Consider the following 18,121-nt stretch of genomic DNA (forward strand, 5'->3'; position numbering starts at 1 on the left):
ACCAGGCTAACTTTCCTAAAATTGGGCTTTCATTGTGTTTTGTAGCTGCTCATATGCTTCAGCTCTCTGTTACCTATCAAATGGGATAATATATGTCAAAGTCCTTTGTATGTGGTCAGTGTTAACATGAAATCTAAGGTCTACTTAATTTATAAATAACCTGACTGCACAACCTATTTCATTTAGAAAGGTAGTGTGGTTCAGCAAAAAGTTTCTTGGAATGGGAGGCAGAAGATGCATATTTACCATCTTATTTGTAAAAGAACTAAAAGCATCTATCTTACGGGTGGATAACACATTTTCGCAGCATTCTGTAAAGTTCACAGTATTCTGCAAATGTCACCAAACTAATTTCTGATTGCTCCCACATGGCCTCACCACCCTCACTATCTACCATCTTCATTCTCCCATCAGGTTATTTCCTCCCATCATCTATCCAGCAGCCCACAGCCCAGTTCAACTACTACCATGGCTATTTCCAAAATTATTCAAAACCACACACCCCTTTGGAAGATCCCATATACTTAAAAATATATTCTTATTAATGTTTCTCTAATTTTTCCACATAACTTACTCTTACCTTCCTAGCTATAGCAAGAAATATGTTTTTTGGATCACAGTGATTTGCATTGTTTAGGAATTCTAATATGTTCCTAAATAACTGGTTGCTTGAAGAAAGACATTACTTGAAAGATAATGAAGCAAATGAAATGCAAGCATAATCCTCACTAAATAGCATATTACTTAGGGAGATACTTTTTATAGATAGGGATATTCTTTTTGGTGATAAATTACCTTGTTGAAGAGGATGGACATGAAAAAGAGATCTAATAGCATGGTCTCTGAAAAAGCTTCATAGTCAATTTTGAAAAAGAGCACAGTGAAGATGACTGTGACATACTGATACGTAGGGCTGCTAAAAGAGGATCGTAGCAACTTCAGACCAGCAATGGTGATCATTAAAGCACCTAATCTATAATATAAAGAAAGCACAACTCATCAACCAATGACTGAAAACTTTAGAAAATGCGCTAACTTCAGAAAAATCACCATTTCATTTACTAAGCTTACAACACATATCAAATTTAAACTTCTAAAAATGATTTATACAACTAAACAAATCACATCCTAAAATAAACTATTATAATATTCCCTTTTCATAATATGTATTATGATTCTTACCCTTTATATAAATAAGTATGTTTAAAAAATAAGTAAAAGTACTGCAATTTTCACTTTTGGTTCTCCAGTTTCTCAATAATTCTATTGCTTTAACATTAATAGCATTTAGCACACGAAAAACATATATTAACGCTTACCCAACAACATGTACCTAGTCTAGTAAGTGGGCCTATAAGATGACTGTATAACCAAGTGACCACCTTATATAGTCTGATGTACACAGTACACAAAAATAACCATCTCCCAAAGTTATCATCTGATATTAAAAAGTAACCTTATTTAATAAATATTCTCTCATAAAATATCAGTTGACAATGAGAGGTCTGGAGTAGTGATTTGCCAAGAGCAGAAACAGATGTTCAGAAAAAGGAAGTCAAAGACAAAATTTCTTCTGAATTCTTTATCTCACAGTGCCTTGTACCAAAGAGACACTCAATGATTATTTGTTACTTGATCAATAACTTAGGACATTGCTTATGACAGCCTCCAGTAGCCAAACTTAGATTAGAGGAGTACCGTACTTACTCTGTATCCAGTTTTTTTGGACTAGCAATTGTCTCTGCACTGCTACTAAGTTCATTGAGAACAATCAATGGATAGATGATATTCTTCTCCACAAAAAGAAGCCACACATGAAGTTTCTCAAACCACATCATAGTGGCTGCATCTAACAAGGCAACAGAAGTCAAGAAGACCACATCATCTAATGTATAAAATTGTTTGGCAATGTGATGAGAAAGAAAAATCTTACAACTCAAATTCAGCTCTACAATTCCAGTACTTCAAGCAACTGTCAACTTCTACGGATTCTGAGACACATCCAACTCTGCAACTTAGATGAGACTTAAATTTAGATGAATTTCATTTTAAACTTTAATTCTTGAAACCTCAACTTTTAACCATAACCTTTTCTCGTTTATGCCTATCACTTTTGGAGAAAAGGTTACTAAAGATTATTACACTTTCCCTTTCCCCATAAAGAAATAAATGACCTATTAAATTATCTGTTCTTAAAATCCCAGATACACACACATACACACACACACAATCATGCGTCACTTAAACAATAGGGATATGTTCTGAGAAATGCTTTAGATGATTTTGATGTATTATGAACACCAGAGTGTACTTACACAAACCTAGATGGTATAGCCTACACACACTTAGGCTATATGGTACTAATCTTGCAGGAGCACCATTGTATATGTGGTCTGTCGTTGACCGAAATGTTACGTGGCGCCTGACTGTACGTATCTTATAAGACATATATCTCAGAAGAGATATAAAAGTATGATATGTTTTGGATTCACACACTTCATAAGAGTCATTTTCATTGCCAATAATATTTTTTCCAATAATTTAGTATTATTTCATTGGGGAAAGTGTCTAGGACAAACAAAGATTTAAAATAAGGTTCTCTGGCTATCTGAAAACAATGTCACCAGGCTTAGGGAAGTTCTCTAATGCATAATATTTTTCTTTCAGTTGCTAAAATCAGTAGAAGGGGAAAAAAATCAACTTGGCTAATACCTAGTCAAAAATGTTATGTTGATCCAAATCTGTAAAAATTCAGATTATATGTTTTAAGATCAAAAATAAACAATATGATCAATGATGTACTTTAATGAAAACTGCTCTTTAAAACAAACCAGATACACTTGCTATCCTTTATATAAGAAAGCAATACTAATAGTTCACCATCAAAAAAACACATCAGTCTGAGTTATTGTCCTGATGGTAAGAATGAGCCAGTACAGATTCTTATACAGTTTTACGACATTTCCCCTTATTAAAAGAGCACATATTCTGTAAAAGGCCTGCACAAGGACATCAGTATGACATGACATTACTGCAATCTACACATTAGTGTTTAATTATCTCTCCAGGATCAAACTGGTGATCAAGATTACAGTACCATGATGCTTTAAGCAATTTTGTTAAAAGGCCCAGGAAATTTCCTTTGAGAATGCAAAGTCAAGGAAGGTATAAAAAGCTTTCAAAAGCCTCAGAGTTCTCTCAAGAATTTAATTTCAAACAATTGAGGAATTTACCCCCTATGGTAATTCATTAACTGAAGAAAAAGTCTGAGGAAAAAACGTTGGCCTGTTTAATCACTGGTAAGGAATAAATGATGACATAGATATGAACTTTTATCATTTCTCTAAAATGAGGAATTAACAGTATATTACAGGTCATGAGCCCAGTGAACAAGGACTGAATACTTGTAATAAGAAAGAAAAGTCAGGGTCTCAAGAGGCAAGAAGCTCGCCAAGCGAACGAGCCTTCTACCTCTTTTTGAGTCACTTTATACTTCATCCCAAATCTGAACGAGTAACAGCATTTACAAATGTTTTTAACTTCTTTTCACTTGATCAACTCTTTTAAATCCCTCTTTGGTAGGACCTGGTGTCTCTGGTGGAAACAGAAACAAAGACCTTTCTATTCTCCCTACACTTTGAGTTACAAGTATTTCAAATAGAAGTTTTAAAGAGGATTGGGTTGCCTGCATGTGGCAAGGAAAATTGAGTGAAGGGTGGGGACTGGAAAGAGAAGTCACAGACACACACAGAAGGATTCACCAAGGAGAGGGCTGTGAGGAACGATTTAGAGAAGGAAGAAGTAAGGTTATTCTGTGGCAAGTCGGCATGGCAGCACTGACATTTACACCTCAACTGAAAGCAAAGCGTCCTGCAAAAGGTTTGACTCATTACAGCTTCAGACCTAAGTACAAGAAACACAAGCTACAGCGTTACTTAATGCAACTTATTTAACTGTCATCTGTCAACAAAGTAAAAGAAAAAATCCATAGTATTGAAAAGAAGAGTGTTAATGAAATACTTACTTCGAACTTCATATTGATTATACTCCACTGTCTTCAGCAGAGGGTGAGAAAAACAGTGCCAGGGTAGCTGTTTTCTAACTTGGGGCAGCAAGTAATGGGTTACAAAACCTACGAAGCCGACCAATGCATACAACACATACTTGAGAGCAGGCTAAAAGAAGAATAAAGTTGAAAAAATTAAAAGTGATACTGAGACCCACAAGAGAACTTCTAATTTGTCAGTTCAATTTTGCCCTTGATAATGGAAAATAGCAAAGTCAACTTTAGAATCTAAGAACTAAATATTTGCAGTTAACATTTCTATATTATGTAGTTTTTCTGATTAAATCAGCTATGAAAGTTAGTGATTGTTTGTGTATTACAGCTATTTAGAAATGTGTTGGCGGCTGGCCCGGTGGCATAGCGGTTAAGCGCGTGAGCTCCACTTCAGCGGCCCGGGGTCCGCAGGTTCGGATTCCAGGCGCGCACCAACGCACCGCTAGTCAAGCCGTGCTGCGGCAGCATTCCATATAAAGTGGAGGAAGATGGGCATGGATGTTAGCCCAGGGCTAATCTCCCTCACAAAAAAATTTTTTTTTTAATGTGTTAACTACTTTCTTTGGTGTCTCACACTATCATATAATTAGAGAGTGGCCTGAGGTGTACTGCTTGGTACTCCAAGAATGTTTCATGCGACTTGCAGAGCTATGTATTAAATTGTTTTAACTAGCAGAGATAAAGGACATAAGCTAAATAAAACTGTAAGTCTGAGTGAAGAGCAGGATAAGACGAAAAAAAATATTATTTTTTCCTGCTTTCATATGGTATATCATTAGAAGAAAGTTTTTATGTATGACTAAATTCACAAAAGAAGAAAACAAGCACCATTACTTCAAATATTCAAATTAAAAGTCATATATTTGGAAACTCTGGAACCTCTTGGACATGAAGAGGCCTCCATGTGAGCCCTGAAGACCCAGTGGACCTTACTCAGCTTGCAAAGTACTCAAAAATTAACAGCTCAAATTGGAAGAAAAGAAAAACAGGCAAAAATGTTAGACAAAATTAAACAATATAACCTTTGCTTCTGGTCAAATGGAATAAAAGGAATTTACTCTGCCACATGAAACAACAAAAACAGAATAAAATACACGAACCAATGGTTTGCAATACGCTAGACATAAGGAAATAAACAGTAAACTCTGAGAGTAAGGAAACAGATAAGGTCAGTGCCAGGACTGCCCCAGCTTACTGCCTTGAGAGAGTTTCCAGGTTGTAGCGCAGGGAGGGGAACCCTTGTGAAGCCTGGTAGCCCGAGTTGAAGAGAGAGAACTGAGAGTTCGGCAAGACCAAGGCAGCCAGAGTTCACCAGAACAGACAGTGTACCAAAGAGAATGCTGCATAGAGACAGAACTCTGAAGATCTGCAGAGGGTCTCGCTCGAGTACGCAGGGGAATCGGCACGTGTGTGAGGAAACTACGTGAGGCCAGGGAAAAAACCACATGAGAGGATTAGAGAGAATGGTCCCCAGCATGCACACAGGGCTAGGAATAGTGCCTCTTCCCACAAGTCAGACGGGAAAAGCTCAAGATTCACAGGGCACTGGTCACAGTACTCAAAAGGGTGTTGCCTCAGTAGGGGAATATTAGCCTCAGACCAAACATAGCCCTGCTCCCAAATTAGAAATCTTAAAAGCAAGACCTGAAAGGATCAAACTGTTAACAAGTAAGTTAATGGTGCTGAAAAATAAAGTTCAAGAATATTTCTAAAATACAAAATTGTCCAATACCCAACAAGGTAAAATTTAAAATGCTTGACATCCAATCAAAAACTACCACGCACGCAAAGAATCAGGAAACTACCATCCGTGAGGGAAAAGAAAAATCAATTAATCAAAACCAACCCATAAATGACACAGAAGTCAGAATTAGGACACAGGGACTTTGAGTTAGAACTGAATTCCACATGTTCAAAAAGGTAAGTAGAGGCATGGGAGATACAAAAAAAAATTAAATCAAACTTCTAAAGATGAAAATTATTAGTTCTGAGACGAAAAATACACTGGATGGGATTAATGAAAGATTACACATTACAGAAGAAAAGATTAGTGAACTTAACAACATAGCAATAGAAAGTATTCAAAATTAAACAGAAAAAAAGAAATTAAAATGAACAAAGCATCAGTGCACTGTAGGACAAACTCAAGAGACCTAAGACGTAACTGGAGTCCATGAGGTTGGGGGTGGGGGGAGGACAGCAGAAAGAGAAGGACAGAAAAAACATTTGAAGTAATAATGACCAAAATTTTCCAGATTTGATGAAAACTAGATTCAATGTCCCTCAAGCACAAAAACATGAAGAAAATTATGCAAAGGTATATCATAATCAAGTTGACACCATGTGGGAACACGGATCTGCACAAAAGAATGAAGAGCACTGAGAGTGGTAACTGCACGGCCTACAGATGAGCAGAACTGTACTGGAGGAACAACACTGAGGAGCCTCACCCACACCTGGACCTGATTTAGACGACAAGGTTCTAGACTTCCAGTTGTACTGGAATGAGACTTCTGGGGGTTTGAGGAAGAGATAAGTGTATTTTGCATTTGGGAGAGATGTGAATCAGGAGGCCAGAGGGTGCACTGTGGTAGTCAGTGTCCAACGTGGTTCCCACGGTCCTCACTTCCTGGTATTTATGCTGCTGTATCCCCCTCCCACACTGTACCAGGGTTGCCCTATGTGACCCGTAGGTACAGAAGAAGTGGTGGTATGTCACATCTGACATCAGTTATAAAAGACTGGCTTCTGTCTTGGGCTTTCTCTCTCTAGGATCACTGGCTCTCTCTAGAATCACTGCGTGAGGATACTCAGGCAGACTACAGCAAGGACCACATGGAGAGGAACTAAGGTCTCTGGCCAACAGTCAGCAAGGAACTGAGGTCTGCTAAAAACAGCCTCAGCTGAATGTAGCCCCAGATGATCGCAGCATCATAACACACCCTGAGCTGGGATCAGCCAGCTAAGCCACTCCCAGATTCATGACCCAGAGAAACCATAAGAAAATAAATATTTGTTGTTAAAATCAAACAAATAAAAAGTCAAATATTTCAGCATTATGCACAAACATTACAATCAAATCAGAAATGAGTCCAAACAAAGTTGTTTTCCCCCAACCAAAAGAACAAAATGATTCCTTACCTGCAGTACTGTGAACACTGTGCTTACATGAATAGCAAAATATAGCACACCAATTACAATGCATACCACTAGGTCAGACTGTAAACGCTCACTCTGTGGAACGAAACAGAATTACCAAACAATTACGTAAAATTACAAAAACATCTTTCCCTTATTCCCAACTGGCAAAGTTTAAGAAATAATTTTTTCATTGATCCTATTCTTTAGCACTTCTAGATATTTCTTACACATAACAGTTATGATAAGTCTTATTTTCTTCCTCAATTTCCTTATATTGTGGTTTGACACTGCAATACCAAGGAAATTAAACTAATCTAGTTTCACACACTGTATAACATATCATAACAAAGTCTTTTAGAATGAAGATTTTTTCCCCCCATTTGTCTGTAAGTTTTACTTTTACATATGGGAAAAGGAAATGAGGTACTTAAGTTACTGTATCATTTATAGGTTATATCCTTTTGGATAACAAAGTTATATTTTCATTGGTCTTTTGAAATGTTCAAACTGCAGGCATATGTCCTATTTTACTTACTGGATTTGGGTTCTTTTAGTGGTTGTAGTAAAAACCAGAAACCTCTTAATATCTTTGGTCATCAATTGACCTGTAGATTTATGCTTTTAAGCTAGATTCAGAAATATCCTACTATATTTAACAGGAAATGTCCTTTGCAAACAGGGAAACTCAAGTCAGAAAAAATTGTTTAAATTATACCTTGAGGAAGTTCTGGTATTTCTCAAGTTTTCTAAAGAATATGTGAACAGCTTAAGTTCAATGAAGATAAAAATTATGTCTAATTCAAGTCATATATAAGTTCAGTCTTTCACAAATGGAAGTAATATAAAATAACTCAGAAAAAGAATGTTTTATGTTTTGTTCCATAAAGCAGATATAAATCTATAGAATTCATTTTTCAAATAATTACCGAGAGAATACAGGCAACATTAAAATTCACAAAATTAGAAATTTAAAAAAAATTACTACATTTACTTAATTAAGTATATTAAATTAGTACAGGTTTTTGTTCTCTCCTTCAATCTGGAAAATAAACACACACATGCACTTTTCAGACCCTGAGAAACAGAACACGCAAAAACACCAGCAGATGGCTTACAAGGACAGAGTTTTTATCCATAAGAACAATAACAACAAAATCAATCTAACTTATGTTAATATCCATCTTTCAAATCCTAGCTTAAATTGCATAGGATTAAGAATTCTATAAACAACGAAATTAGCTAATTTCATCTGATTTGAAAACAAATGTTTAGCATACTGTTCCATGTAGAAACAAACTGTGAGGAATGAGCATTTCTTCTAGGTTAAAATTTGAAATAAAAGCAATCAATAATACACAACTATACATTTTCCTCTAACTATTAAAGGCCTTGAAAAAGCGTTCCTTATATAACATGATGAACTGTCTAAAATTAATGTCTTCTAGGTGATTTTAAAAAGCTAAAACTTACAACAGAATTTCTAAGTTTTTCAGGCAGTGGATCTTTTACTTCAGACAGAGGGTCTTCTGGATTTTTCTCTTCTGTTTTTGGAAAAACCTTGGATTGTACCAAAGAGCTTTACATTAAAAAAAAGAGAGAGAAAATAATTAATAAAAAATACATACATAACCTGAAAACCAGTACTTCAAATGGCAAAGTTTATGACTAAAAACCAAGTGATCCAAGTATATTTAATCACTAGCAAATGATAAGTTCTAAAAAGTTTAAGATGCCATAAATAAGCATACCGTGAGAATATTTTTATTAAAACATAGTTTTAATACTTAGGAGAGAAAAAGCTAACAAATACTCTCAGTCAATGTGGTTAGAACGACTCAGAGTTAATATATTTCGAAAGTGAATTATAGATTACGTCAATACCACTTTGCAAGGCATTCGGAAACAGATCTTGAAAGTTAAAGTTGAAGAAAATGCCAACTTATTTAAATTTCTTTAAATCAGTAACAATTGATTTCACTTACAAAAGCACAGATGGATCACTGCTTTGTCGGCTGAGATGATAGGACACTGCCACTAATAAACCACAAAAAATGGAGAAAAGTACTGGAATATGTTGGCCATCCCAAGAATCCTGGTGGAAAAAAAATTTGACAGAATATGCTTTTAATTTATAATCATATAATCCTTTTATGTCAGTATTTTGGAGAAAGATAATTAATTTCAACAAAAACTTTTTAGCCATATTACTAATTGCATTTTATTCCAGATAAATTTAGATTTACTTTCTGATGAGCTGGAATCTAGCTGCTACACCGACTTCAGATTTCTTTTGGTACTGAAAGCTCTATTTATACACTAGAAACAATACATTTACTTATGATTCATGCTGCTGTCAATTTCTTTCAGATTTTAAGTGGTATTAAGCTTACAGTAAACTATGTTTTCCCTTTGAAAAACAAAATGACTTAGTGAAGTAAATTTTTTGATTATAAGTAATAATGGAGTAGGAAAAGGCAATACACGACAACACATTAGGCAAAACAGAATGCTGACATTTGGGGTGCTACTTTCTTGATGCCTCTGCTCATGTAATATGCCATTCTATCCTCCATAACATTGAGCTGGCATTCAGTGTTTGTTGAACAAATGAACTGTGTATTCCCAGAAATAAATAATATAAAGGCTAGCTTCTAAGGCCAACCAAACACATGGGTGTGGTTTGTGGATATACCATGTCTGCTCTGCTCACTGCAGTATCTCTGGAATCCACCAGCATGGTACCTGGTACAGACCACATAATACTGATAAAAGGAATAGTTAACAGTTCTGAAGTATGGCCTGTGAGGTAAACACCATTCTAATCCTTCATCTTTCTCTGGGGATTCATTCATGAGAATGGCAGGAGTGGTAGTAATAAACAAATGGTAGTTTATTTATACAACTTGCTTTGTTTTCCATTTAATAGTAGTCTTGGAAGTTGTTCCACATCACAACATAGAGACCTTTTTTTAAATAGCTATGCCAAAATCCTATTATCGTATTGAACACTGTGTGTTGAGCCCCATTCTTAGATCTTTATAAGTATTTCCTAAATAATTCTTATAATCATCCTTAGAGATACGAATTACTACTCCCAATTTATAGATGAGAAAACTAAGGCACAGAAGGTTTAAGTAATTTGTCCAGTTAAGCGGTGGTGGAACCAGGAACTCTGATATGTTGGAACTCACTGAGAGGAAAGTTAAACAATACGTGAAGAGTTTGAGAATGAAAGAGAGATAAATACATAAGAAAACAAAGGAGAAAACAAAATACATATAGGAATAGCATTTGCATCATGATAATAAGGTAAATATATCAGGTGTCTGAGGGAGACAAGGAAGACCGTGTGTGTGGTGGAGATGTGGGGGAGGTGAAAGAAAGTTAAGCCTACAACTTCCATCAAGCGCAGTCCATGGATAATGCCTAAAACTTAAGAAAATACAAGAGTAGAAGTAGAAGTGAGTTACGTAGAGAACTGAAAGTTGTAACTCTGAGAAAGGGATAAAGGAGTAGGGATTGCTGTTCCTAGTAATAAGTCTTGTAGAAATACCTGACTTTTTAAAAGATATGTACGTACAACTTCAGTAAAAATTAAAACTAAAAAAAGATGTCCAGCGCAACCACTTTGGAAAACTAGCAATTCCATTTCTATCTATTTACCCAAGAAAAATGAAAACACGTGTCCATAAAAAGACTTGTACAAGAATGTTCACGGCAGCATTATTTCTAATATCCCTAAAGGAGAAACAACTCAGACGTTCATCTCTAAGACAGTAGATAGGAGTAAGGAGGATTTAAAACTAAATGAGATACTTCTCTGCAATAAAAAGACACAAACTGCTGATACACATGTGGATGAATCTCAAAAACATTATAGTGAACAAAGAATGTTACCTATAAAAGAGTAAATATGGTACAATTCTATTTATATGAAGTTCAACAACTGTAATCTTATATAAAAGTGGTTACACAGGGGGACTGGGAAGGAACATGAGGGAACTTTCTGGTGGTGTTGGGACTATTTTATATCTTGATAGGGGTGTATATTACACAGGTGTATGCATTTGTCAAAACCTATCAATTTGTGTATTTAAGATATATGGATTTCACCATATATGTAAATTCTATCTCAATTAAAACACAACAAAACAAGTATTTGGAAAAAAACAAAAGACGCCTGTCTGTATTTGATGAATGCTTGATACTACTTTTTATTGCTCTCAGATGAAAGAAAAACATTCTTAAATTGATCTCAAAATGACTTACTTCATTTAGATTAAGAATTTAGCATACTCACGCATTCAACGTAATTCATGAATATGCAAACAGATAGTAACTGCCACCTTTATTGAGTCACTAACTAGAAAAACAAAAAGCAGAACAAACCCAGTCACCTCTGAGTTTTTAATGAACTCTTTGATTTGTAAGTAGGAGAAAATTCAGAAACTATGAAAAACAAAACTGCTTAGGGAAGCTGATCTAGTTCAAAAGATTAAAAGGTGGGTTTGTTCTACCCACCATAGTGGGTCTGAACATTTTTGCTTTATTATATAATAACGGCCCAAAATCTAGCAATCTCTTAAAAATATGAAAACATCTAGAAAGTATACACATATTAATAGGATGCACTAAAGTTGCCTTAAAGAAAAAATTTTAGCTTTTAATGAGCTAAAAAGTTCAAGGAAAAACAAAAGAGTAAATATAAGGAAAGCAGAAATCAGAAAATAGATGGAACAGTCTATATTAGTGAATAGATAAAAAGAAAAATTAAACCAGTCCTGAAGGTATGCAATGATGTCTGCCAACGAGTCTAACTGTCCAGAAGTAACTACTGTTATCGATTTCTTGTGTATTCTTCCATAATTATTCTATGTATATACAGGCCATTGGATGTGTTTTTTTTTTTTTAAAAAGGCACAAGGTAAACATCCACTTTCCGGCATATTGCCTTTCTATTTAAAAAAACAAGAAAATGTGGTGTGAACGTGTGCGCACGTGCACACACACACAGAATGGAATATTATTCAGCCTTAAGAAGGAAAGAAGGAAATCCTGTCATTTGCAACAACATGGATGAAACTAGAGGGCATTATGCTAAATGAAATAAGTCAGACAGAGAAAGACAAACACCGCATGGTGGAATCTTAAAAAAAAGCTGAACTCAAAAACAGAGCAAAGTGGTTGCCAAGGACTGGGAGGTGGGGGAAACAGGATAAGGTTGGTAAAAGGGTACAAACTTTCAGTTATAAGATGAAAAGGTGTGTGTCAGGGTAGGCAGGGAGAAAGGGGTAAAGAGGGTCAAATGGTACAAACTCCCAATTATAAATTAGGTTATTCATGAGATGTAATGTATAGCATGGCAACTACAGTTAATAATACTGTACTACATATTTGAAAATTGCTAAGAGAGTAGATCTTAAAAGTTCTCATCACAAGAAAAATAATTTGTAATTATGTATGGTGACAGATGTTAAGTAGACTTATTGTGGTGATCATTTTGCCCTACATACAAATACCGAATCATGTATATCTGAAATTAATATAAAGTTATATGTCAATTATACCTCAATAAAAAAATTAAAAAGGGGCCAGTCCTGTGGTGTAGTGGTTAAGCTCGGTGCAATCCACTTTGGTGGCCTGGGTTCGGTTCCAGGGCACAGACCTACACCACTCACTGGTGGCCATGCTGTGGCAGGGACCCACGTACAAAATAGAGGAAGATTGGCACAGATGTTAGCTCAGGGCGAATCTTCCTCAAGCAAAAAGAGGAAGATTGGCAACGGATGTTAGCTCAGGGTGAATCTTCCTCAGCAAAAATAAATAAATAAATAAAAACAATTAAACAAAAAATTAAACCTAAAAATTAAGAAAAGATGAAGAAAGTCTGAGGATCTAATGTATAGAAATAGTGACTATAGTTAATAATGCTGTATTGTATAATTGCAATTTGCTAAGAGAGTAGAACTTAAATGTTCTCACCAAAAAAAGGAAACATATGAGGTGACGGATGTGTTAATTAACTCAATGGGGGGAATCCTTTCACAATGTATACGTATATCAAATCATCACGTTGTACACACTTTAAATATCTTACGATTTTGTCAATTATACTTGAATACAGCTTGGAAAAAAACTCCAAACAAACAGTATGTCTTGGAAATTATTCCACTTTAGACACAAAAATTGGTTTTATTCTTCTTAGTGGTTGTACAGTATTCCGTTGTGTGGCTACCCCACAATTAATTTAGGTCATTTACAGCTTTTTGCTGTTACAAACACTACTATAATGAAATTCTTACACACAATCTTTGCTCACGTACCTAACTAAATCTGCAGTTTTATTATATTATAATGGGTGACATCTAAAACTAAAATAGTTTAATGCAAATCCCATGTCCAAGAAGAAGGAAGAAAACTTATCTTCCTGCCTGCCTTCGGACACAAGGTTCTAGTTGGCAGTTTTACAACTGCTGCTCTTCTGCAACATAATCATAGTTAAACAGGCCTGTGTACACCAGGCTAGAAAACTTACTGCACTGTTAACTTCTACGATTGCAACTTCCAAATAATGACTCACTTTCTAAAACATGACTGCAAACACAGATCTAAAACCTTTATACTAGGATGGTTTACAGGTAGCACACCTGGGAGAAGCCTGGATTTGGATCTCATTGCCTCTAGCTCCTTCCTGGGCTTAGCTCCATTAAGTGTCTTCTTCCCTACTCAATTTTCCCCCTCCCCTTTTAAATGCAATCAAGTCTCAGATCTTTTAAAAAAATAAAAACCAGAACACAGCCCCCATCATGTGCACAAATTTCCCAACTACATATTAGAAAGAGTAGAATACATTTCCTTAATATCTATTCAAACCTAAACTTACCTTAATCTAGCATCCTCAGCCAAAAAAACCAAAGAAGCTGTTTTGTTCAAGTCACCAATAACCTATTAACTGCCAAATTCAATGAAAACTTTTTTCAAACTGTAGTGCCTCCGAAGTTTCCTTTGTGGGATTCCTTTTTGGGATTTTCTAACCACCCTTTAAATATTGGCATTTCCCAGGGTTCTATCCTGGGAATTTGTTCTAACACAAATTTTTGTGTTCATAATTTGGTGACAATATTTTTAAAATGGAACTAATAAGGCTCATCCAGCTCCTTCTAAACCAATAGAGACATTAAATTTCAGTGCATTAATATATTTTTATTGTGGTGAGGAAGATTATCCTTGAGCTAACATCTGTTGCCAATCCTCCTCTTTTTGCTTGAGGAAGATTGTCCCTGAGCTAACATCTGTGCCAGTCTTCCTCTATTTTGTATGTGGGTGGCCGCCACATCATGGCTGATGAGCAGTGTGTAGGTCGGCACCCGGGATCCTAACCCGCAAACCCTGGGCCACCGAAGCAGAGTGGAGCGTGCAAACTTAACCACTGTGCCACTGGGCCAGCCCCTCAGTGTGTTAATTTTTACTAGAATGTATGTTAAATTGCACTCCTTGAACTTGTTCTCATAAGTTTTAAGAAATCTTTTTTATTTTATTATTTTTTTTATTGTGGTAACACTGGTTTATAACATTATATAAATTTTGGGTGTACATCATTATATTTTGATTTCCCTGTAGGTTACATCATATTCACCACCAAAGACGAATTATAATCCATCACCACACACATGTGCCTAGTCACCCCTTTCACCCCTCTCCCTCCTCCCTTCCCCTCTGGTAACCACTAATCCAATCTGTCTCTTTGTGTCTGTTTGTTGTTGTTTTTGTCTTCTATTTATGAAAGAGATCATGTAGTATTTGACTTTCTCCCTCTGACTTCATGAGTTTCAAGAAATCTTGATATGAACAGTAGTTACTCATATTCTTAACTAGAAATCTAAAATTAATTTCATATTCTGTTACCACCATGCCTACCTCTATCCCAGGCCAGCCTAGTTTTTAATAATCTATTTATAGTATAAACCAATGATTATTACATGGAAAAGGATTTTCTTTTAATAATGGTTAACTATGAAATTGCTTTCAAATTCGAAGTAAATGAGAATGAGGATAATGTTCAACATATGAAGATCATGGAAATTAATGCTAATGTGGCACCAGGAAAAAAATCATTATTAGTCACTTTAAAACAATCTTCATATAGAAAAACAGCCTTAAAGACAAAACCTACTACAATGTGTTGCTCACCTTTAAAGCGCCATAACACAATCCATACAGTAAGGCTACTGCCACGACGCTGCAGATAAAACTGTAAAGGGCTGCAAGCAGGCTTGTAGTGGCTGGATGGAAGAGGAAAAAGGAAATTAATATTTTATAAACATATATGGAAAAACATATATGGTCACTGGAAAGTATTTAAAATGGTATAATATTGACTATAATTAAATATCTACTCATTTGATTTGTAAAAATTCAGTTACTTCAGCCTGTCCTTTCAAATGATTTTGAAATGACAGGTTTACCATCCACAATTTTTGATACAGATAAAATACTCATCTTGAAAGTAATGAACATTTATACATAGCAGAAAAAATTATGCCTATATTATGCTTCAAGAATATATCCTATTTACAAAAGTATGGGAAAAGGCAGCTTGCACAGGCCTGAAAAGGAACTGGAGATGTATTAAGTACTCCCTGAAAGATATCAGTCTATGTAAATAGAACTTGTGTTACCCACAGAAGTAAATTTATATTCTTACATTATATATTTTCATAATATTATATACATATATTACATACATTTATATATTATACATATTATATATATACATCTATATTATTACATTATTATTTATTAATTATCACAAAAAAGTATAGATCTGACATTATTAACAATAACAACAACAAAAAATAGACCCAATAGGATTACTAGTAATAAAGAACAGGGGATGGCTAAGACAGCTATTCTTTATTTTAAAATATGGATAACAGATTTTCTTTAATGGTAATTTTATCTGGTGACCATAAAAGAAATCTACAGGAAAAAATTTTCTTTAGGAAATATTAAAAAACTAACACCTTGGACAAGTTTGCAAATTATAATATGACAAAGCCCCTATTATAAATTACCCACACTAAACTCTCTCCATAGTATTTGGATTAATATTGCATCTATAATAGTCCCTAAATACTAAAACTGCCTTCTACCCACTAAGCTATGTTGAAGACCAGCCCAGTTTTAAATCATACCCCTTCCAAAAATTTTCAAAACATTAAAAATGCTCTAGATACACAGAAACAGAAAAAACTTAGTTTCTATTGAAAATTTAAGCCATAATATCAACATTTTATCAGCAGAGATTATTTCAATGCACATACTTGGAAGATCTGAACTGCAAATGTGAAGTATGAAGAGAAATGGACTATAATGTTATAGTATTTGTTTCCTTTTCATATTTTTCCCCTAGTTGTACACTCATCTTTCAGTAAAATTCTAAATGGTTAAAGTAAATAAGGGTATATTTTAACCACAGCAGCTGCCATAGGGTTATTTTCAAGTTCTGCAAACCATTATCTATTCTAGAGTAATATTGGTATGGTCTCATTTATTTTGAAAATAAAATATACATATAATAGGGGAATAAATTCCTAAGTATATCAATTCATATCCACATATTCTACTCTAAAAACAGAGATACTTCTAAAAATCTTATTTATTAAAATGCTTTTACTAAAAGCATTCTGATTTTGGCATTTCCAGTCTAAAGATAAAATAAAGCTCTGAAATCAAATACATAGACCAAATACATATACCAGTTCAAAATCCACACATAACGCCATTTATCAGAGCTCAATCTATTTGGGATAGATGATCTTTTATAATATTTCCTAAGTCTACACAGGTTCCATGTAAACTCACTATAACTTTTAGTTTTGGACAATAGTATTGTATCACTTTTTACAAATCAACTCCATTATTCCTGAATCTTTCACTAAAGTAGCTGACTTGACTACTTTTTCCTATCTATATATTAATTCCTGCTCTGTCTTTAATTATTAAATAAGTGCCTTTTTCTTTCTAATTTCAATTCTAAAATGAAAACTGGAAAAGCATTTTAATGTTCAGTTTATTACTTAATCATCTGTAAAAGTCATACTGTAATCTATAATTTTTTTAAGGAAGTACTCACCATTACCACCAAAGATATGAATATCCAATTGTTCACAAAGGTACATTACAAATGTATTCACCTGAGGCAGGAGACCAATGAAAAACACTATCGGGAAACAGAGTGTAAACACTATAGAAGGAAAGAAAGGCATATTAAAAATAGCGTTCCACATGCATCCTTTTTTTCATTTATGATCATAAAATAAATAATAAAAAGAAATCCAAAATTAATATATAACTTCTAAACAATTTTTGCAAAGACATAATTTTAAATTATTTCTCTCTACATAATTGCTTGGGTATCAAATAATCTTTTCAACTATAAAGAACAGCTTTTAGAATTATTTCAACCATGTTCACATAATAGGAACCTGAGATAAAGAATCCGAAGGAAACTTTCCATTGCATATGCTTCAAATATAAAAGAAATACTATAATATTTGTTCATCATTAACTTTTTTCATTCGTAATAGCACTATAGTTCTGTTCCTCACAGAGAGGATTACAATAAACAGCAAAGTAAGCCTATTAAAACTATTTTTAACGGGGCTGGCCCCGTGCCTTAGCAGTTAAGTGCGCGCACTCCGCTACTGGTGGCCCGGGTTTGGATCCCGGGCGCGCACCAACGCACCACTTCTCCGGCCATGCTGAGGCCGCGTCCCACATACAGCAACTAGAAGGATGTGCAACTATGACATACAACTATCTACTAGGGCTTTGGGGAAGAAAAAAAGGAGAAGGATTGGCAATAGATGTTAGCTCAGGGCTGATCTCCCTCACCAAAAAACAAAACAAACAAACAAT

General features: G+C 34.8%; 1 protein-coding gene across 11 annotated transcripts in view; it reads right to left on the bottom strand.

The window, feature by feature from the left end:
* PCNX1 (pecanex 1) overlaps positions 1-18,121 on the bottom strand; it is a 185,568-nt gene that overhangs the window by 48,045 nt on the left and 119,402 nt on the right. For all 11 annotated transcript variants that reach the window (XM_087448299.1, XM_014784353.2, XM_087448302.1 and 8 more), the window contains 8 exons: positions 17,337-17,447; positions 15,392-15,483; positions 9,184-9,293; positions 8,672-8,777; positions 7,202-7,294; positions 4,025-4,175; positions 1,708-1,849; positions 796-973 (listed from right to left, as the gene is read on the bottom strand). In XM_087448299.1, coding sequence (XP_087304425.1) covers positions 796-973; positions 1,708-1,849; positions 4,025-4,175; positions 7,202-7,294; positions 8,672-8,777; positions 9,184-9,293; positions 15,392-15,483; positions 17,337-17,447 — 983 coding nt within the window. The remainder of the gene's footprint in view (positions 1-795; positions 974-1,707; positions 1,850-4,024; positions 4,176-7,201; positions 7,295-8,671; positions 8,778-9,183; positions 9,294-15,391; positions 15,484-17,336; positions 17,448-18,121) is intronic.

The sequence above is a fragment of the Ceratotherium simum genome, chromosome 24, assembly GCF_057802395.1.
Source record: "Ceratotherium simum simum isolate JZ-2026a chromosome 24, ASM5780239v1, whole genome shotgun sequence".
Classification (NCBI taxonomy): Eukaryota; Metazoa; Chordata; class Mammalia; order Perissodactyla; family Rhinocerotidae; genus Ceratotherium; species Ceratotherium simum.